The following is a 22,682-nucleotide window of genomic DNA, read 5'->3' on the forward strand; positions in this document are numbered from 1 at the left end:
AGAAATAATTTCACTTTGCTATAGACAATGAATTCTCTTCAATTTAGATTAGGCTCCTGTAGATTTATTGAACACTACAATGCTGTTGAAATAAATATACATTTGATGCCCATACAACCCATTATGAAAAGAATTGCAGAAACTTATTGTTAAAAGGCATGTCATTGGTAACCTAACAGATCGAGTCAAGTATATATGCCTCTGCTGGGATCGAACCTGGTAGTAGAACTATAGCTCTCTGAGAAAATATTGGGACAGATCTGATCCGTCTCTATTTTCTCGGAGCCAGTTCTGCAGTTAGGTTCGATCCCTAAACCTGTGGCACATCAGTCCAGTGCTCTACCAATTGAGTTTGTAAACTGTACAAAGAATTGGAGTGGACAAGCACCTTGTACCCATATTTCATCATTTCACCTCAAAAATGACAAAGATTAACATATATCTTATCACTTGTTGAAAAATTTTAGGAGAAATCAAAATCTTTATATTATTTATGTATATAACTTTATAAAATAGATGTATTTGGGTCAATATCCTGTATGTGACTGATAACGCATTCTACCTTGAAAACAGCTGTGTACCTTGCATGCTTAATTTTACCAAACAAAAGTAGAGCATCTTAATTCTTATCACTGAACAATTCAGTTTTGACGAGTATAACTTTCAGTGGTGGAATTAAGGGGGGCACAGCTGGCGAATCCCCCCCTCCCCCCCAAAAATTTTCAAATTTAAAGTAAATCGTGGTCTCTTGTTTTGAAGAATGTAAACGATAGAAGAAGCAATAATTTCTACCACTCTCGGAGAAATAAATAACAAAATCTTTTTATTTATTGAATTACTTTTATTGGGAGAATTTGCCTTTTTATCCGAAAACCTTAAAAATTTGTGTCAATTTATTAATTTCACCTTATCAAAAATGACAGAAAATAGTAAAAATTACTGCATAGGAGACATATTTCTAGCCCTGTAAAATCCGGGGGCTGGGCCCCCAACCAGGACTTTGTCCTGGACCCACTGGGGTCCTCAAGGCGGCCCCCAGACCCCTCGACTCAGAAAGTTGCTCGCCCACCCAAATCACAATTTCTGGATCTGCCCCTGCCTTTAGTATGGTACATACATGTACCTGCTTTTTTTTTTGGCCTTGAACTAAAACGACTCTTGTTAATATTGAATAAAATGTCTTGCATGTTTGTCATATCAATTTATTGGAATGTACTGACTGTCAATAGAGATACATTGAACGTTGGATTGCTGAAGGCCATAGATGGGCCTGCAAAGACTTGCTTTCTGTGGACTCTTAACAAATCAACATACTGTACCCTTAAACAGTCAGCAACAATCCTGAATTAGTACTAAGTAAATGTACCAGTCAGCCGGGTTCGGTGGCCAGATAGCTCAGTTGGTAGAGTACCTGACTAGAGATTCAGGGAGCCCGGGTTTGAATCTTGGTCAGTTGCATTTTCTCCCTGTTTCATTTGGTGTTGTAGACCACACCTGGATTTGCAGGTAAAAGTACTGCTAGGGGCAAAGAGAGTCTGGGTTATTGTCTTCAAATGTCATTTAAGGAGGAATGAATGTAGTGGTCAGCTGGGTTCGATCGCCAATGACCAGATAGCTCAGTTGGTAGACTATAGAGATTAAGGGGGCCTGCATGGTTTCAAATCCTGGTCTTGTCTTTACATTTTCCCCTTTCCTGTTACATTTGGTACCGTAACTTAAACCATGCAGCCCCTGGAACCGACAGGTGAAAATGCCTGCCAGGGGATGAAGATCTTACTAATAGGTTGAAGACATTTAAATAGGGAGGAATTTAGCTCAGTTGGTAGAGCACCTGACTAGAGATTCAGGGGGCTCTGGTTCAAATCCCAGTCTGGTCCGTTGCATTTTCTCCCTTTCTGTTACATAACAATATAGAGGTACCACTGAAAACTAGGAGGATCGAGTTAACTGGACACCCTGCCTGCATTATTTCACCACAGAAAAAAAAAATAGTAAAGGATCTACAGTCCATTATTTCTGTTACCCAAATCCTGACATCCATGTACATAGTATTATTGTATGTATATGTGCTAACACCCTGCAAGATCTAGAAGTTGTTGCTTAAACTCTAGGAGTTCACCAAGGGGTCAAGCAATATGCCCCTGACTTAAAGGGCACAGAACTTAGAAACAAGAACCAGAGTTACCTTGCTCATGTGTAGTGATCAGACATGTTCTGACAGTTGGGAGACCACTTGACTAGAGATTTAGGGGGACCGGGTTCAAATCCTGGTCTAGTCATTACATTTTTTTCCTGTTACACAAGTGTCATTGACCAGCCCCTGGAACTGACAGGTTTAAATGCTTGCTAGGAGATAAAGATACTGGGCTGTTGACTTCAAGGTGTGAAGACATTTAATGAGGGAGGAATGTGGTGGTCAGACAGATTCAATCATTGGTGGCCATTTGGTAGAGCACCTGACTGGAGATTCAGGGAGCCTGGGATTGAATCCAGGATCATGCAAGAAACAAACTCGAACTCAAGTCAAAATTTCAATCACCTGTAAGACGCTCTGAATCATTACTTTTGAACTGAAACTCTCAATTTGCAGACTCTAGAAATTTGATGAAACAATATTGAATAACAATATCATTTTGGAATGATTAGAGATTCGGGGGCCTGGGATCGAATCCCAGTCTGGTCCATTGCATTTTCTCCCTTCCTGTTGCAAATGTAAAGTTAATAAATTACAGAGTTTTTAAAATCTGATTCTAATTGTATACCTGTTATTTGCATAAATCAATCATCCAGACACTGAAATATATGGTCATTTCCTTATGGTTCTGTAACAAGAAGGGAGAAAATGCAACAGACCTGACTGGGATTCGAACCCCCGCCCCCTGAATCTCCAGTCAGCTGCTCAACAAACTGAGAGCTCTATCTGGCCAACTGCGATTGACTGACCACCACATGATCCTCCTTCCTTAAATGTATTCACACCTTGAAAACCAAGGATCTTTAAATCCCCAGGTAGGCATTTTCACCTGTCAGTTCCAGGGGCTGGTCAAATGTAACTGAAAGGGAGAAAATGCAACGGAACAGACAGGCGATTGAACCCCATCTGACCACCATAGTTCAAAGGAATTCGTACCATATCAAGTGGAACAAACCTGAAAATACAAATTTGATATGTAAATGGATGCAACATGAATGCCCCCACCTAGTAGCCATGCAATAAAAAGGGTGTGTTTAAGGGGCTACAACTCTGCTAAAAGTAGGTCAATCACAGTGAAACTTGAATTTAACTGTAACTCATACAAATGCAAACCAAACAAGAATATCAGTAAAACATGGATGCTCCCCGAACTGCATCTAACCAATGAACCACTTCATGTGACGAATGACCTGTATGATGATCAACCACTGCTGAATTAATTTTTTTTATTAAAAATATATAACTTAGGTATATGTTTAGTGATGTTTACAAAATGACCTTGAGTGATATTGTCTGAGTCATTTGCCTGTTACTTAATTGTGTGATATATAAAATCAATACCTGTTCAAAAATTGTTGAAATAAGGAAACTTTTCTTTATATAAGATATATGTTCTGACATTGACCTTTCCATAATGACCATGGTCCAAAAATGCCCCTGTCTCAAGAAAACTTTGTGATCAATTTCTGATGAAAGCTTTGGGAGATGGGAACTTTAAATTTGTATCAAAAACTAATTGGAATAAGAAACTTTTGTTATGAGTGACCTTGACCTATCCAAAATGACCTTGTCATGAGAGACCTTGGTCCACAAATCCTTGTCACAAGGGACGTTTGCGATCATGCTGATGAATGCCTTCAGGGATATGAACTCGGACGGAAGGATACGACAGCAACTATAGTGCTCACCCGAAAAGTTTTGGGGAGCTTAAAAATCAACTCAGTATAGATGTTGCTGTGAAGCACAGCAAAGATGAAGTGTCATACATGTACTGCACAAGCAACTAAATTGTCAGGAGGTATTTTATGAAATGTGGTGGTCAGACAGGTTCGATTGCGATTGGCCAGATAGCTCAGTTTGGAGAGCACCTGACTAGAGATTTAGAGGGTCTGGGTTCAAATTCCAGTCTGGTGTGTTGCATTATCTCCCCTCCTTTTACAGAAAAGATAGATTAAATTTCAACTTTGCTTTCAATCCCAACACCTAATGCTATTTCATCATCATTCCTGTTTTTAACTACTGAGGATTTCTACAATTACAACCTGCAGTATCAGTAATCAAAGGTAAAGAGTCTGTCAATGGAGGTAGGGATTTTATGTAATTTTAGTAATCAATGTCACCAAAATACCAATATAGATACTGGTAAAGCATGTATTGTCTCATAATGTTTTAAACTACAAGGACAGTTGAATTCATTATAATCGTGTTTACTGAAACCAAGTTTACTTTATTTGTATTTCTTACAAATGTACAGGTATGGTTATGGATGAGGGGCTAAGAGGTTTACAAGGGAGAAAGGCCAGGAGAAAGAAAGAGGAGAATAATGGAGAAGCTGACACCCCCCCCCCCCCCCCCCCCCCATTATACCAAACATTAGCATTATATGTTTATATGTACTGAAGTTTTACAAATGACTTATCTATTTGTAACATAGCAAGAGGAAGACACTGCCTTCTTGCAGTAAAACATCAATTCATCTCACACTTTACAGATGCAATACACAGTCAATGTAAATGATGAACTCTGCACCTCTGTGAATGAAATAAAGTAAAATAAACGGGGAAAGAGATCACAATGATAACACTCAGGTGAAACTTACAAGCATCATGTATCATATATAAGCACATTATCAAATGTACAATATGTTATAATAGTACATGACACATAATGCTATGAAAATATGGTATGCTACTTTAACTAGATATTATAAGTTTTGTCCACATTTATGTTTATTCAGTCTTCAGATATCCTGAGATAACATTGCATCTTTTCTCATGACATTTATATACATGTATGTAGTCAGCAAAACAAGTTATTAGACAATGCATGGTATCACTTTTTTCATTTCAATCCATCTTTATTTGAAAGCAAGGAGAAGTTGGTATTCTTTTAACATATGATTTACAAATTCTTGTCTATATTTTTCATAAGTTGGGCATTCAAACATAAAATAAATTTCATCTTCTAAAGAGTCTGTAGACCTTTTCACAAAATATCTTTCAACTAAGACTAAATTTTTCCAATTCTCTTTTCTGAAAAAATATTTTGACGGAACAGATCTGAAGACTGAATAAACATAAGTGGACAAAACTTATAATATCTAGTTAAGTAGCATATCATAGTTTATAGCATTTTCTCTGATCCGTCAAAATATTTTTGCAGAGAGCTACAGTTCTGCAGCTACATGTATGTATGCTCTAAAACATCACAAAAAATCCATTTCTTTTACATCTGAATTTATTGTAAATAATGTATAGAAAAAATTAAATATATTTTATATACAAAGAAATTAATGAGTTTTAGTATTTTAATCTTTGTCGCAAGAGTTTTTGTGAAAAGGCCTACTGAATTACATAATTCACATTTTCAGTCCGCGAGAGGGACATTTCTGTACCTGCCAATTTCAATTTCTAGTTTATGTGAGCTGATGCGAAAGTTTGTGGAACATCTAAAAATATCAGGTTTTACTATGGTAGAAAAGTATTTTTCCCTTGAAAAGCTATTTTGAATTTTCCATATGTTCATAACTTGCCCTTTTTATTTCGACACATTCTGACATATTATTTTGCCATACATTAAACATCTTCGCTAACCAAGGGTTTATGATCCGCTCCACCTCTCTACAAACTTGGAGAGAAGTGGAGCGGATCGTAAACCCTTGGCTAACGAAGTTGTACGTTAAATAAATCTTCTCCTCAGTTCACCAAACACTCTTTGATTGTAGATCTGTATTCTATAGCAAAGATGTTACCACAGTATTTTCCTAGTTGTTTTAGCAAAAATTAAACACTGCTCAACCAACAATTCTGTATGTAAAGATTTGAACAAACTTAAATTTACACTACATGAGGTCCTCTGAATCTACACAAGATTAAGCTTTCTTTCAAAATTTGGCTTTTCTGGTTCAGTGCTTCTAAAATAGTTTTTAATCTCCTTTCTGAATGGAATATAATCTTCATAAATCAATGATAGATAAGGACATTATGCGCCAAGAGGACTTAATCTAGAGAATTGACAACCTGCAAAATTGTCCACCTGCATTCAGTCAGAACATGGCATATCTCAGGTGAGCTAAATATGACTTGTGGAGTGCTGTACAACTGGTGTCTTGCTAAACATTGTTCAACAGATTTAGATCAGAAAATTGCAGATTTCTCAGGTGAGCTAAAATAAGCTTGTCTCGAGATTCCGAATAACTGGTGTCTCACTAAAAATTTATTAATAAAATTGTGCAGATTTCACAGGTGAGCTAAATAAGACAAGACTTATGGACAGGTAATGTACATCTTGTGTCTAGCTAAAAATTGTCGAACAGATTTTAATCAGATAATTGCACCTACAAATGTATTTCTCAGGTGAGCTAAATAAGAGAATACTTATGGACAGGTACTGTATACATCTGGTGTTTTGTTAAAAATATTCATTGGTGAGGTACACCTGTACAAGCTTTGAGGGGGTCATTTCAAATACAGTCAAATCTATTACCTCAAACTCAATTGTGCAGAGAAAAAACTTTCGAGATATCCAAGGGTTTGAGTTATTGCGGTTAATAAAAAGGAAATGTAGTTGGGACTTTCAACTCACTTTGACATATTCATGGTATTCGAGATATCAATGATTGAGATACTTTTTGCAGTTTCCCTGCATGTTGATCCCATTTCCAGGGAATACGCATCTTCGCAAGCCAAGTGTCCGATTCGCTTACTCTCATCTCCCCCTTGGCAGATTTAGTTGAGACTGAATTGCCATCTAACGGATCGAGCGAGTTATCGTTCTTGACGAAAACAAAATCTAACCAATCAGATAACGTTTCTTAATTTCTGTTACATGTGCACGTTTACAAAATGGAGTTGACAGTTGAAATCAATAAAATTGTTTTTTATTAATGTGTGCATACTTTCTGGATGCCTGTGCCACCTTTGTGTTTAAGGTGTAAACCACATATCAAAACGATTCATTCAGATTTCAACTTTTGTTTTGATACTGTACTAAATTATGCCGAGTTTGTTCAATTTATTCCAGAACATACCGTCCTTTGGGTGAGGCACATGATCGATTATGTTTAGAAGTTGATCGTAAAACCCAAAACTTTCTCCGAAAATCGCCAGTCTTTGATTTTTAGACAAAATGTCATGGCAAAGGCAACAACACGGGCTAGACAATGGGGCCGCCATTACTCAAACCAAACTGTATGCGTGGCGCGATTTGATTGGATGCCTTGGAAAGCCCAAGGCGAAATATTTCGAAGTGTCAGATATGCGACTAAAGATGAGAATAATCGAATCGGACACTTGGCTTGCGAAGACGGGGAATACGAAGCATTGCAATGTAATGGAACCTTTCTAGGCACACTAAGACAAACACAATACCTACTTTCATTCATTTATTCTGAAGTTTTAAAGGTGAAATTCTTTGACACTGGACAATTTGTTTTAGACTACAAATGAAATGGTGCATAGATACTCCAAATATTCACCACCAGTACACAAGATATTACTCTTAAAATGCTCCTTCCAGAGCTCTCCGACATACTGTAGTGGAAAAACAAGTAAAAAATGTTATCCTTCTCCTTAGCTGCCTTAAAAAATTACGAATGAAAATGTTAATAGTGTGCAAATTTACTGACAAAACATGCTCTCATATTTTCAGGGAAAATATATATTCTCATATACGAAGTAAAGCAATATTTCCTTCTGTGTTGTGGGAATGTGTTCATTTTACATTGCTTGTGTATATGAAAGATCCACCACATTTGAATTTTCACATGAAGAAGAAAAAAAAATATGTGTGCATTCCATTAAAATGCGGGAAAATACAAGCGACCTCAACTGGATGTCTATATTTTTTCCATTTAAGTTAAAAATGTAACAACAAATACATGAACTTTGTATTAACCCGACGATAAAAAAAAAGTACACATATATATATGTACCTGATCACAGATTTTATCAAGATAGATAGGTTAATTTTGATAAAGTGTGCCATTGCTAATTCTAGCATTAAATACATAATTATAATACATGCACTATTAATAACAATGAGGGGAAAAAAAGACTAAAAAAAAAAGAAAAAAAAAAGACATGAACTGAAACTAATATTTCTAACATCCATGCTTGTTCTTGCAAAGTACATGCATTTAAATTGGAAGCAGAATTAATTGATGGGTAATGTGTTGCAGACTGAAAATTTCTTCTAATCTAGAGTAGAGAGACCAGATAGAGAAAACTATTGGGAAAATCGGTTTCTATTATAAACCTAAAATATCTACCTATACTCCCAAAAAAAAAAACCAAAAAAAAAACCAAAAAAACAATCTTGCCATCAAACCACTGCTCATTTATCAAACTAAAGTGATTAAACAATTTTAAAAATCATACCACAGCACTATTGATACCTGGAAGTACATGTAGAGTAACAGATCTATGTACAAACACTACTGGTAGATCTACGATGCCACCTCACTATATACAGTACGCATGTACAAAACAGAAAATCATGCAGACACTTAAAAATGATTATAAGAGGACTAATGAGCACACAACATAAATAACTTATAATCTGATGATATGACAATCCTGTGAATAATATGATATCTCGAGTCGAACACTTTCCTGGGAACACTTTCGTCACATTTAAAAACCGTACACATTTTGTTGTTCACACAGTAAGGGAACTCTGTGATTGTGTATAGTCTGGCAGTTTTATATTTCTGCTGAAATGTAATGCATCTATATTCTACCCCTCTCTTTTTTTCCAGAGAACACAATAGACTGCACATAAAGCCTTCAAGTAGATCTTGCCAATCTACTATGGTTCATGTTTTGGTATACTGTAGAATGGCACTTTCTCTACCGTGGTACAGTAATTAGCAATCTGTTAAAAATGGTGATGCATTTAGATGTAAGCAAAATGAGGATTTCCATTTCAAAACACACTATATCACTTCAAGTCCACCAATCAGAGATTTCAACACACCCTTATTTATGATGAATATATTTTAAAATGTGTTTTCTAAACATTTTTAAAATCTGACTCAACACATGTAACAATGTTTCAATGAACAACCTTGTCTCCCAAACATTCAAAACCTCATATGTATCACAGTTTGTTTACCACATTACGATTATCCCTGTCTCTCAGCCAGTCTTCTCACAAAGACCAAAATTTGCAACTGAAATATTCCGTGCGACCTCCCAAATCAAGTGACCTGACCTTAATATATATACATGGTTAGCTGCAATAATGTAGCCCTCTCTGATTTTTTTTTTTTTTTTTTTTTTTAGGGAGAGGGCTACAACTCCTTAAGATCTCCGTAATGGTGCAAATGCGGGAGTGATTCACTCCCGCAACATTTGCGCTCATTCTAAACATTTCCTGACTTTCTTTACGTAAATAAAATGATATTCTATGTTTCTTAGTCAATATATAAATTTACAACCTGCAACTTTAGATTTGTGAGGCTCTATTCTACCGTTTTCAACAATTTCGATAAATTCCAATTTCTTGATTCATATTTGTGCGCCATGTTTGATGTACTGAAGTTTCAACTTCCGGTTGTCAAGTCATTTGCATATGCCATATAAGGTAGTATTTACATCAATGGACAAGTATGGAGGCGAAAGCTATTTCGTCGGTATTGAAAAGGTTTGAATTTAATATCAAGTTAAAAACCGAACAGCAGAGTGTAAATTCTTTCTGCAACAATATGATTTTCCTTTCTTTGTCGAAGTGGCTCGAGTAACTACATTTTCGCGCTGATTGTCAATGTTTGGGCTTTTCATTAGATCCACCTACGAGATCTCGCGATAACAAGCATGGCGGAGCAGACGAAGAATTTTGCATGCTGTACATTATATTTAATGAAAAACACCTTTATTAGGCATGCCCGAGCACAAAGTTGGTACTCCTTTTGGTGTAAACAACATTTGGGACTAATACACAGAGTTTATTGTCGGTTATTCATAAAATTATTTTGCACCATTACGGAGATCCTATGGAATTGTAGCCCTATCCCGAAAACGTCAGAATAAAAAAAAATTGGATAGGGCTACATTATTGCAGCTAATACATGGTATACAGAACACATTAGGCTTAATATCTAACATCTGGGATTTCCAATCAAGAGGCTATGCTATGATGTATACAAATTTCACACACAACTTTCATAATGTACACCGTTAAAAACATGATTTATGGGAGAACAGAAATGAACTCATAACACATGAATTTAGCAACTGCTTAGAAAGTTAAATAAATTTCAAGAGAAGTAAGCACAAGTATATAATGATGAGAAGCTGGAACGACGACGTATATCGGTGCCAGTGAACGTTTGAAGACGATGCTACTAGGTAGTCTTTTTGCTGCCTTTTCCTCTCCACATTTACGTCCAATGCTGGTAGACTTAGTTTGCCTCCATTCCCAAACTCCTTGCCATCAAGGTTTCCATGAATTCCGACTCTCACAGTTATCTCTTGTGAAGCTGAAAAGGAACCTTGTCACTTTCTTTCTGAGTACAAAACAATTTCTATGGAGTCGCTAGCTCTCGCAGCTTTTCTTCTACGCATGACCACTGGGTTATTAACTCATATCTACAGGACTTGACCTGTCTGTATCACTATCGTCAGAGAAGTCCTCGGAGGGCGTCTCTGTTGCCCTAGAGTGCATGTCTGAATGAGAGCCTAAATTCGAGTCTTGTGAATATATGTTTGCCACTTCAATGTCCATGTTATCGTTGCTATTACTGCCTGAGGATTGGACGGAGGGTTGGACTGGTACTTTGTATCTAAAAATACACAGTATATATATCAAAAGAAATACATGCAGGCATATTGCTTCTGGTTTTCTTCTTATTCAACTTAACAAAATAAAATCATTGAAGTTTATAAAACATGTATATTGAAACCGGTCTAGTCTGACATGCACTGAGAGACAAATTTTCATCGGAATACAGTGTGTCGGAATAAACAGTGAAATTAAGAATGAAAATAAAGGCCAGAATGCCCAGTGAAACGGATCACAGGTGTCGGATTAAGCAGTTTTCACTGTACTGTATAAAGGGGAATGCCTAGTGAAACAGATTACAGGGGTGTCAGATTAAGCAGTATTCACTGTACTGTGTAAAGGGGAATCGATGCCCAGTGAAACGGATTACAGAGGTGTCAGATTAAGCAGTTTTCATTGTATATCTAACATTGGCAAGTGTTCTAGAACATCTCTTCATTGATATTGGCAACAAGCAATAATTAATCAACTAAACTTGGATGTGAAATATTTTTTCATGGTCTCAGATTTGCAATGAAATATTCTACATGTCATACGCAGTCAAGTCTGTCAGCTCCCACCGTGTCTCCATAACACAAATTTGTATTCAAGTTCAAATATTTACATTTTCAATGTTTTTGCCTTTGACATCTTGACAAAATGTAACAGCCTCATGACTGTGTTGCTGTAATGAACAATGCCTGTGAATCTTAATATATAACACATCTATATGAACAGCTGGGAAGTCTGACAGAAATGAAAGTAAAATGTAAATATAAGAAATAGACTTCAATTTGGAAAATACACGAGGGTATGAACTTTAACACTTCCGGCACACTTTTTTAATGAAGCGCTAACCTGCTTCATTAAGTATTGAAGCGTAAAGCATTGCATTTCATATTCTCATGTATTTTAAAAATAAGTTTATTTCTTCAATTAAATCAGTCTATGTGAAAGTTTTTTGGACCACACAGGACATTCGGTCCACTGTAATTAATGAACACACAGGACCAAACCAAATTTTGTCAGACCAAAAAACCTAATGTAAAAAAGTGAAACACGTGCAGAACCAAGGAAATCTGATTAATTAGTTACTAGTAATACTATTGATATTTTATCTTGCATAGGCCTAACAGCTTTTCTTTTACCAGGGATCGCTCCAGCATAATACTTTAGATGGTCCATGCGGTTTTACTCTTATTTTTACTTACAACTAACATTTAAATAACTGCGTCAAAATAGTAAAGCTCAAAACCGGACACTGAGACATCTGACATTCCGGTCCGGTGTAAAAAATGACGCATCGGACCTGAGGTACTGCACATCGGTCAGGTCCGACGTCTTTCGCATAGACTGTTAAATAACATCTTAAAATATGCAATATGTGAAGCATGTTTAAAAAACATCTACAAAACAAAGTGCACATTGTACAGAACATGTCAATCATGCTTGTCCGATTTCATTCAGTACCTGGAGGAGCCTTCCTCGGCAGACATAGGTCGGATACCGCTGGGACCGGAGTGAGTCATTCCACCATTGGCTAAATCTGCAATAGACATACAGAATGATAATGAAATGTGAATCTACAACAGACATTAGAGAATGACAATGAAATGTGAATCCCTCACTAAATCTACAATAGACATTAGAGAATGACAATGAAATGTGAATCACTCACTAAATCTACAATAGACATTAGAGAAAGACAATGAAATGTGAATCACTCACTAAATCTACAATAGACATTAGAGAAAGACAATGAAATGTGAATCACTCACTAAATCTACAATAGACATTAGAGAAAGACAATGCAATGTGAATCACAAGCTAAAGCTCCTTTATCAGGACATACATGTAAAACTGTTATTGAATCAGTGCATGAAATATACCGTTAGACTGCTAGCAAACCTATTCACTGTTATGCCTAATAAAGACCGACTGCCATAATCTACAATATAGCTAATTAACTTCAAAACTGGCAAAATCTACAACATTTTAATCAATGAATGTGACCTCCCACAAGTTACCTACAATACAATGATGACTTGGGATAACAACCAAAATAGTGTCATGTCAGTTTCAAATTGAAATCCATAACAAAGCCCGGTAAAATACGCTTATAGCGAAATGCTGGGGACGAAAAATGACAGAAATACATGTTTATAACGAAGTGCTGGTGACAAACAATTGTAGTAACACATGCTTATGGCTAAGTGTTGTGGAGAAACAATTTTGATTCATTAACAAGAGATCCACAGGTCTTATTGGTCACCTGAATACTAGTGAAAAAGTATCACTACTCCTACAGGCTATGAAATCAAGAAAATTTGTTCCTGTTCTGAACATCTAAGCTAAATTCTTATGCAGAGTTCCAGATAATTTTTTACCACAAAGAGTATTTACCCCCTGATTTTCAAATCAATGAGTATTTTGCTTTTCAGAAAAAGTCAAAAGAGTATTTTGTTAATTTACTGATTATCTTTGCTGTTTCCCACGAATACAGAATTTGATCACTTAGTGTAAATATAATCAGATATTATATGACTGAGTGTCTGGCATATCAAAGTTTAATACCTCAACAATAAATTCCAAAATCCCAATGACAATGAAGAGTTTATAATAAAAAGAACTACAAAGAATTTTCACCTGTAAACATACAATCATTTATTGTACCACAGGGTCTTATCCATTTTGTTCTCAATCTATATATAATTTATATATAACATAAATTGAGAACAAAATGGATAAGAATCCCCTGTGATTGTACAGTATTGAAAAAAATTCATAAACACCAATCAAACAACAAAACTATTCGTCATATTGTAAATTAAACTGTTATAACCGAGAAACTAAAAGCATTTTAAACCAAACAATATCAGTTTCAAAGTCTAAAGTTTTCGTGACTTTCTATAGCATTTTTTAAAATTAAGATGAACCTAATACTGCCCATATATATTTTAGCAATTTGTTTTCACTGCAAATTACTGTCGGATTCCCCTCACCTTGTACCGTTAACCAAGAATTGCATGGTTTTATTCCATCTGTGTAAAACGAGTGCATGTGTGACGGAAGTCGGTAAATAAATGCATGACTCCCATTCTTGCAAATACTTTCAAATAGTTAGCGAGACAATGCTGCAGGAGTGATATTTCAGTAAAAATTTAGTAAGTTTAACATAAGAAATATATATCATTTGTCCGGTACCATTTTCTGTGCCATTAATCAATCGTTTACGATTGATATCATAAGTTTTTATGTGCTTTCGATCGCACCCTACCTGTTTATTTAAGAAAGAAGTATAACAATTAGGCTTATACAGTTGTGTACTGAGTTACCTCTACGCATTACTTTAGGAGTGTAAAGCGTATTTACATTCGCGAATGCGTAATTGTACGCCTGATTTTAAACTTTAATGCGTATTTGGTAAAATTTAATGAGTATTTACGCTGATACGCACCTTATCTGGAGCTCTGTTCTTATGTTTAGCAACAGTATAAAGCAAGATGTGTTCTTAAAACTTAAGGCCCTCAAAAGTGCATACACTGATGAAAGGCTTTAAATAATAGATGTATTAAAGGGACTGATTCACGATTTTCTCCAAAATTTTCTATTTCACTTTTAATGATCAAAATCTACTGTCTAATGTGATTAAAAGATTTCACATAAAAATCATGGTTATACATTATCACAGAAGCTCATTTTAGAAAGTTATAGTTATTTGTTTTGTAAACAAAGATTGGGGTATGTTTTTGTTTACATTTTCAAAAGAAATGGATATTGATCCAAGTTTATTATATCTTTCACATTTCAAGCATTTTGGGGGTAAAATGTGTCATCTAAAAGTTGAAATGTGTGACTATGTAAAATTAAGATGCTTTACATTACAAAATCAACATTTCACTTCTTTGTTTGTTTACATAAAAGACTCGAGTCTTTGTTTACATAACACAGATTTAAGGCTAAATATTGCTTTTATTCTTGTATTCAGAAGGTCAAAATTTTGGCTGTCAACATTAAATGAGTTATATTTTTAATGTTTAACAACAAAATTAAAATATATTTTTATCAAAAATCGTGAACCAGTCCCTTTAACATTAAAACATCAAAAGATGACTAATTTGGACTCATCCTAAAGTCATAACCCTGGGTTGTGAAATTTACCATTTTTTGTAAATCCTTTTCTGCTATTCCTAAGAATGTATTTAGATTTTATACAGTAACAGCAAACTTACATTATATACTAAGTTTGGCCCACCTTGGGATCAGAATCCCTACTCTGGGGATCATCAAATTTACAATTTTGGTAGAGGCCTTCCTGCTCTACATCACTATGCATTTAGTTTTTCTTACATGTGTGCGGTTTAAGAGTAGATTTTCGAAAATTAGTCAATTTTGGACAGTTTTTGCCCCACCCCTAAGGCCCCAGGGGTACTGGAATCCTGAAATTTACAATTTATGTCCCCCCTTTTCCCAAAGATGCTGCATACCAAATTTGAAAAGAATTGGACAGATAGTTAAAGACCCATCTCATGACCGTATGGTCAGTGAAAATGTAGGCGGAGCCTAATCTAAACAGATGTTATTTACCTGGAGTGGCCAGGGTCTACCAAGGTGTTAATTGCTATATCCCATGACACTCAAAGAAATACACAGAGGCAGAACATGGTAGAAATCTACCTGTCCATGCTTTTTTATAGTTTTGATATACACAGGACCTGTCTCAGGGACCTCTGCAGAGGGTAGCTGACACACATTCTACATCCTCTCTCTCTCTCTCTCTCTCTCTCTCTCTCTCTCTCTCTCTCATTGACTTCATGAATAATTTGTTATAAATATAGAGGTATCATAAATTGATGACATAAATTATTTCAATAGGTTACAAGTTTAAAACTTATTGTGTAAATTATTGTTTAATTTCTGATTGTGTAATTTATAATACATGTACAGGTATATAGAGGGGGAAAATTACAATTTTATTGAAATTGCATTGTTCAGGAGCCTTTTTAAAAACAATTGAATTACAAGAAAATAGCAGTTGTGGACAGGTCATTTGCTATAAAAACTCAGGTACATTGGGCTTCCTCAAGATCTAAAGAATGCCTGTAGATACTGGCTGTTATTGTTATCAAAACACCTCTCTGGGGTAGCCCCAGACCACAGTGTCTGCAGATGTCACTCCACCTGAGATCTATTGTTAAATGTTTGATTGGCAGGCAGCTTACAATTTGGGGGTGTCAACTTAAAATTGGGTCTTTAAGAAGAAGTTAAAAATGTTAAATTGTTAACGCACGACGACAGCCAATTGCAATAGGTCACCTGAGTTTACATTACATCCAATAAGTTCATAATCTGCTTGGAAACTACAGGAATGCTCTAAGTGTGAATTAATTATAAGCATGTTTGCTGTAACCCTCTTTTACTGTATAGTGTGTGGAACGGACACTTGCCTATCACATATGGTTCTAAAGCCTTTGGGACCATCTTAATAGCTTTGTTCACATCTTGAGTGGTACAATGGCCTTTCTCCAAGCCAAGTGCCATTCCCATCCTCTTCAACACCTCAATATCATCATGGATTTCAAAGGTGTTGTCAAAGTTAAATAAGTATTCATATCTGAAAAGAATATTTGAACATGTATGCCAAGATCAGTATTCACTACAAAAAATGTTTTCTATTTTATAATACAAACTTATATCATTTTTTGAAAACAAAGACTGGGGAATTTTAAATACATCAAAGTTGTAGAAGATAGATCTATACTGTAGTATATGTAAATTTAGATTTCATACAATTTTTGACTTTTATATAATGGTGCAGTTTCACAATGAACCAGAATCTTACAAAATCAAATAAATGACACTAGCAGTTTTATATCTGGTTCCTCTATATTTTCATGGTTACAGATCAGAGGACATGGCCTGATTGAAATTTGTGGACTCATCTATACAAAATTTTCAAAAAAAGCTTTTATGAAAATCTGGGTTCCTGTTATAAATGTAAAATGTCAAGGTCATTGATGAATAGAAAAAAATCACTTCAGGAGGTGGTGCCCTGCTTTGCAGAGCTTTTGTTTATCGCATTCTAATTACATGTTTGCATTATTCAAAAAGATTTGCCACAGTTAAGGGGCGAGATCAAAATCTCAATGTCTGATAAAAATCTCAATTCAAAATGTTTGGGGAAGGGGTTGGTTTAAAACTTCCACAAGTTTCGGTTGTCCAACATTGATTCCATTATAATACACAAATAATCTGACGTGACTCATTGAATGTTTAGAAATAACATTAATTTTATCATTTAAAGTGACATTTAAAACTACTTTTGTTAATAACCAATAGAAAACTTAGTGTTATTTAGTACTGCTGATTTCGGTTAGCATTGATCATTCATAGTTTTGAGAGAGGAAGGGGTCTTGATGTGAATGATGTTTTCTGACAGATACTGAACTTTGTGTACTGACACCTGAAGCAGACTTACTTGTCGTTTGATATGGAGCAGTCTATAACCGTCTTTTTGCTCGTGTTGACTATGATAAATGGCAGCTGTATGGCTGAATTCTGTGGTGGGGGCCCCTGCGTTTTCTCCAGTTCCCTGTTTCTCTGCACCAGATTCTTGAAAGCTATTTGCTGTTACAAAACGAAAAGTGGAGTCTCAATAAAGACATTCACTGGTTGAACTGAGAACAACTGTGATTAAAATGATCAAATGTGCAATCAACCTGCAAAATTAGTTCTTGAAGCTGTTGGGTTTTGTGTCTGATTCTCTCAAGTCTCTTTTGTTTTTCAATCTGAAAAGAAATATTATTCAAAATAAGGTAAAACATGCTTATTCAAAAATCCTGTTTCACATACAGTAAAACACGCTTACAGTAAAGTGTTACGGACAAATAATCTTGATTCGTTATAAATGTAATTCATCATGTCCAATAAGTACATAATATATTTTATAACTCAAGGGAAGGAATATCACTTTGCTGTAAGCGTATTTTCATCAAGTGCAATAAATATAATAAATCTGACCTATTAATAATGAATAATTTATCAAATGCATTTAGGCATTAGAAGTTAGGAATCCTGATCTCACATAATAGCCTTTTACATTTAGGGGGTGAAATCTTTATCAACAAATGAACAATTTTCTGCACTTTTCCAAATACTTTGAATACTAATCCTAGATTAGCAAGCTTTTAAACAAAACAAACATTTCTTTTTGTCTTGGTACACCAGCAAAAATCTGTGGTGCATATGTTGTGAAGTGAGGGGGAGGGTCGACACATAGTAACGTAAACAAATTAATGAAGGAAAGATTTGAGAGTAAAGAGAGGTAACTCATTGTGACAAAAGAGTTTTTTTGTTTGAGTTATGCCCCTTACTGATGTATTTATTAAGATCATCATTTCAACTTGTTGAATAAACACAAAATGTCAGTATCTTTTATATGAAACACATTCTACATTGTAGAGGCAGTTTTCTTTGCATCCTGCAGAAATAGGAATGTTTCACCGTACCTCTAAATTTTGGCACTCTTGAGCTGAGTTAGTGGGTAGTCCAATCCATTTGATTTCTTTCTTTTCTTTTGATATTATGTTCATGGCCATCAGCACATTCAGAGCATCATAAACACGCCTCCTGATGTTCTTCTGGTCATAAGCCTGCAAATGTTCAAGCATATTTCATATTTTACTCAAGTTTTTGAGTAAAAATTATTTCACATACCAGCATTAAATTTATTTAAAAAATAATAAAACTCTGCCAGAAATCATCCAGGGGAGAAAAATTTAGCACCCTCCATTTTTTTTTTATTAAACATCTATATCACTGTTTTACTCTTAAGAGACCAGCTATACTCAGATTTTCAAGCTTTTTTGTATAACTGCGATGATTCAGACTCTGTGGCGATATCTGTTTTCTCATTGATGAAAATCGAAGTCACAGAAACACTCCTATGTACTCAGATGTTAAGAACAGTTCCAACTTACAGAACTAATATCCAGGAGAAAATGTTTCCTAAATCAGTTTAAATGTCTCATACCTGATCTGATGGTGAGGTCAAATTTCGAGGATCACTAAATTCGGTAACTAGTTCGTCTGCCACTTCATTATAAGATGTAACACCCTTTCTTTGAACTTTTTCACACACTTTCATAGAAAAATGTCGTAACCCCTTTCCACCCTTTTCTCCTTTCTTGCCCCGTTTTCTAAATGAAAGTAAATTTATAATACAAAGAAGAGAAAACTCTTAAAAATAATTACCTAAAACAATACAAACAACAAAAAGCACCATGAAACACAATGCTTCAGTGGACAGCTTGGCTAATACAGAGATGTGACTCCTAAGCTTTGGAATTTGAATAGTGGCTCTACACAATAGATCAGAATTTATTTTTTTAAAATCTCAACCATATGAGGTTATACAGTTGTTTGTATGGCTACTGCACTGTAACCTTGTTCTCGTTCATCAGTACATTTTTTCTATATAAAGATGCAAGACATAACACTCCCCTCCTTCTCCTGTAGTGGCCACATCCAGGCACCAAGGTTAAGAGTAGAATTCACTTTACACTATAGATCAAGATATGAAAATGCTTGCACATTGTTTTGACATATTGCTAACTTGTCCTTGGTCAGTAAACCAAGATAAAATACCCCTACTATGGCCCAATCCTAACCAGGAGTCAGAATTTAAACTTGCACCTACACTATAACCAGGGGTCAGAATTTAAACTTGTGCCTACATTATGTCACACAAATTTTGTTATTTCTAATCTACCGCTTCTTGAGCCGATTCTCAAAACGAATCCATGAAGCTTGGGAAATCAGGATTCTTAGTTGATCTTCAGTTCAACACTAAGATCCCCCAAGTTATTTGTAGAAACAAAATAGGATACAAGAAAATTGTACTGAAATGACAGAAATATTATATTATTGAGAAACATTGTGTATGACCTTCATCATGTTCATGGTAATTCTTATAAAATATTAAGAACAGCTGCAAATTTAGCTAAGGGCTGTTCCAGAAATGATCAAATGGGGGGGGGGGGGGGGGGGGGGGGGGGGGGGTGTCGGGCGGCAAACGAGGTGGTCGTATTTTTTCATATTTTAATTGGTCTGTGGTTGGACTGTTAAAAAAATATTTATTATGGGTAGTGGGTAGTTTCTATTGTTTTATTTTGTGCCACGTGGGTGTTGAGTTTTCAGAATATTTTTATTGTCGCTCTTGTCGTGTTGGTTACAAAACGTCGGAGGGAAAATTGAAAACGTGCTTTCGAAATCGGAAGTAACATAGAACTATTCGAGTTGTCGCTCTTTGCAGCGCATAACTTTCCATTACAGCACTCTTCAAATTAGAGGCGCGTTTAGTAGGGTCCCTTTGGACATGATGGCGGCGAACTCTGTTCTGTAGAATATTACAGTTTACAGTGCATCGATTTTGGGAATATTTTGAAACCAATAGGTATTCCGTTTTCTAATAAAAATAGGCAAACCTTAGTTGATTTATACGAGGGTACCGATGCATTATATTTATCAGTCGGTGTGATGGTGATAGAGGCCTCCGGGCGCGGGCTCCATTAGAAGACGAACGATTCGTGGAAAAACATATCCATACCCATTTCATGATAATAGCATCGTTTGGACTCCCAATCTTTCCAACATTCCCGCCATAGATGCCTTTGATTGTTGATGTGACATCGTTTCTTCAGAACTACTGTGATACAATGTCGCACAGGCATTACCGCGTCATTGACTAGAATGTTTGTCCCGAAAACCTCGCGAGATTTGTACCGTTTTCATTTTTAAAAATATTTTTGTGGTGGGTCTGGTTAGTTTTTTTTTTTATTAGATGGGTCATTGTAAAATGAGTTTATTAATTTGATGGGTCATGGGGTTATTTTTTATTTTTTTTTTATGGGTGCTTGGTATATACAAAAGGTGCCTCCCGACCCCCCCCATGTATTTATTTCTGGAATAGCCCTAATATATTCAAAACGTTTTAAGATTAAGGTAATGTTTCTGCAAAAGATTATGCAACATATTGTATGCTACTATTTTCTATTGTAAAACGCTAAATTATGTATTGCTGAATGGACCTTTGCAAATTATTGTAATTGGGTTTTTTATGAAAAAAAAAACCAAAAAAAACAAAAAAACCCACAACCAAAAACAAAACAGTATTCATAATTTTTTGGGTACCGTAATAAAATGAAGTCAACACTAACCCAAAACCATCATCAGGTTCTATCGTGAATTCTGAGGACCTCTTCTGAGCCCCACCTCTCCAAGACACGTCTATCGGTATCATGGGCTGTCTCGGGCTAGCCACGGCGTGAATTATTTGGGTTGTATTCTAAAACAGAATCAACACATCTCTACAAATTCAAAACCTCATCTTTTAAAGTTTTAACAAATTTGAACAAGATGTTCTATCATTTGAATAAATTTCGTAGTCCAAACATTGAATAATACTATCACTTCCAACTAGTACTCAAAACATTTTTGAGGACAAAACTATTGTGACAGTTTTGAAAAATAACACATTTATCCTCAGCAAATGACAATTTATGACCAAGGTTCAAGTTACAGACAATCACACAAAAAGAAATACCCCTCCCCCCATTTCAAGGACATCCTGAAGAATTTGGTTGATTTGAAGGATATTTCCACACATCCAATTCAAAACAGAAAGACCCATGAAACAATGGCGAAATATACCCCTCCAACATCATCAATACTGCTTAAGTAATCCATTAATGACCGTTACTAATGCCCCACCATGGAGAAGATCCCCATGCTATATATTCAGTACAATGAGGTCAGATTCCTTCAGAGTGAAAGTCTAGTTTGTTCTTACTTGTTTAACAGGCATCTGTACTTATTTCATTACAGTAAAAACTGCCTAATGCGACACCTGTGCATTCATTTCACTGTGCATTCTCAATCCCATATTTTAATTGTTTTTTCCACACTGTTTATTTTGATGCACTGTGTATTCCAACCAAAAATTGATTTCCCAGTGCATGCCGGATTAGACAGGTTTCACTGTAAAATTTACATCCACAAGATTTTTCCTTTAGACATTTTCTCTAATATTGGATAGTATCATTTCTCAAAAGACAAGTTATATGTGGAAAGTTTAAGAAAACAAACAAGAAATTAATATGCTAACAGTCAATATTTCTTCATAATAGATCAATATTTACATTTCAATGGAGCAAAGGGTGATCACTCTGAATAAACTTCCAATGTTGAGTGATGTGGATATTTCAAATGCACATCCCTTATACCACTGCAGCTCTACTTTAATTGCGGATAAATTATATATAAACTTAAGTTTACCCCTAACAACTACAACCGTTACAGAGAAACTTGTCTCGATATTAGATTTACACAAAAATGATGAGTTATCCATTTCTGATGATAACGCTGCTGCAATAGAATAACCGACTAATCAATACTGCATTTGAAATATCCGTATCAGACAACATTGGAACTGCATTCAACCTGAGCGATCGCCATTTACTCCAGTGAAATGCCAATATTTATCGATTTTCTACTTTGAAAAAAATATGGATAGTCAGCAAATAATTATAATAACATTACATTTTTTCCCCATTTTAAGTAAAGCATCAAACTGCAAATCATTACAAATGAAGGAGGAAACAAAAGTATATGTATTTAACATTATGGTAAATATATTACACCCCTCCCCCCAACCCCTCCTTCCTTGAGA

The 22,682-nt window shown here is 35.4% G+C and overlaps 1 protein-coding gene across 2 annotated transcripts in view; it reads right to left on the reverse strand.

Annotated features, from left to right (window-relative positions):
- Positions 1-7,563: 7,563 nt before the first annotated feature.
- Positions 7,564-22,682, reverse strand: part of LOC125658050 (transcription factor Dp-1-like) — a 33,354-nt gene continuing 18,235 nt past the window's right edge. Inside the window, exons 5-13 of one of the 2 annotated variants that reach the window (XR_008798764.1) lie at positions 21,172-21,299; positions 18,987-19,152; positions 18,463-18,606; positions 17,674-17,742; positions 17,433-17,581; positions 16,402-16,568; positions 12,425-12,500; positions 10,272-10,976; positions 7,564-9,428 (exon numbers count right to left, since the gene is read on the reverse strand). Coding sequence is in view for 1 of the 2 variants with exons in the window: in XM_056150138.1 (XP_056006113.1) it covers positions 10,772-10,976; positions 12,425-12,500; positions 16,402-16,568; positions 17,433-17,581; positions 17,674-17,742; positions 18,463-18,606; positions 18,987-19,152; positions 21,172-21,299 (1,104 nt within the window). In the remaining variant the exon portion in view is untranslated. Of the gene's footprint in view, positions 10,977-12,424; positions 12,501-16,401; positions 16,569-17,432; positions 17,582-17,673; positions 17,743-18,462; positions 18,607-18,986; positions 19,153-21,171; positions 21,300-22,682 lie in introns of both variants that reach the window. The other variant, XM_056150138.1, reaches the window with a different exon arrangement.

Source organism: Ostrea edulis, chromosome 9 (genome assembly GCF_947568905.1).
Source record: "Ostrea edulis chromosome 9, xbOstEdul1.1, whole genome shotgun sequence".
NCBI classification, from domain to species: Eukaryota; Metazoa; Mollusca; class Bivalvia; order Ostreida; family Ostreidae; genus Ostrea; species Ostrea edulis.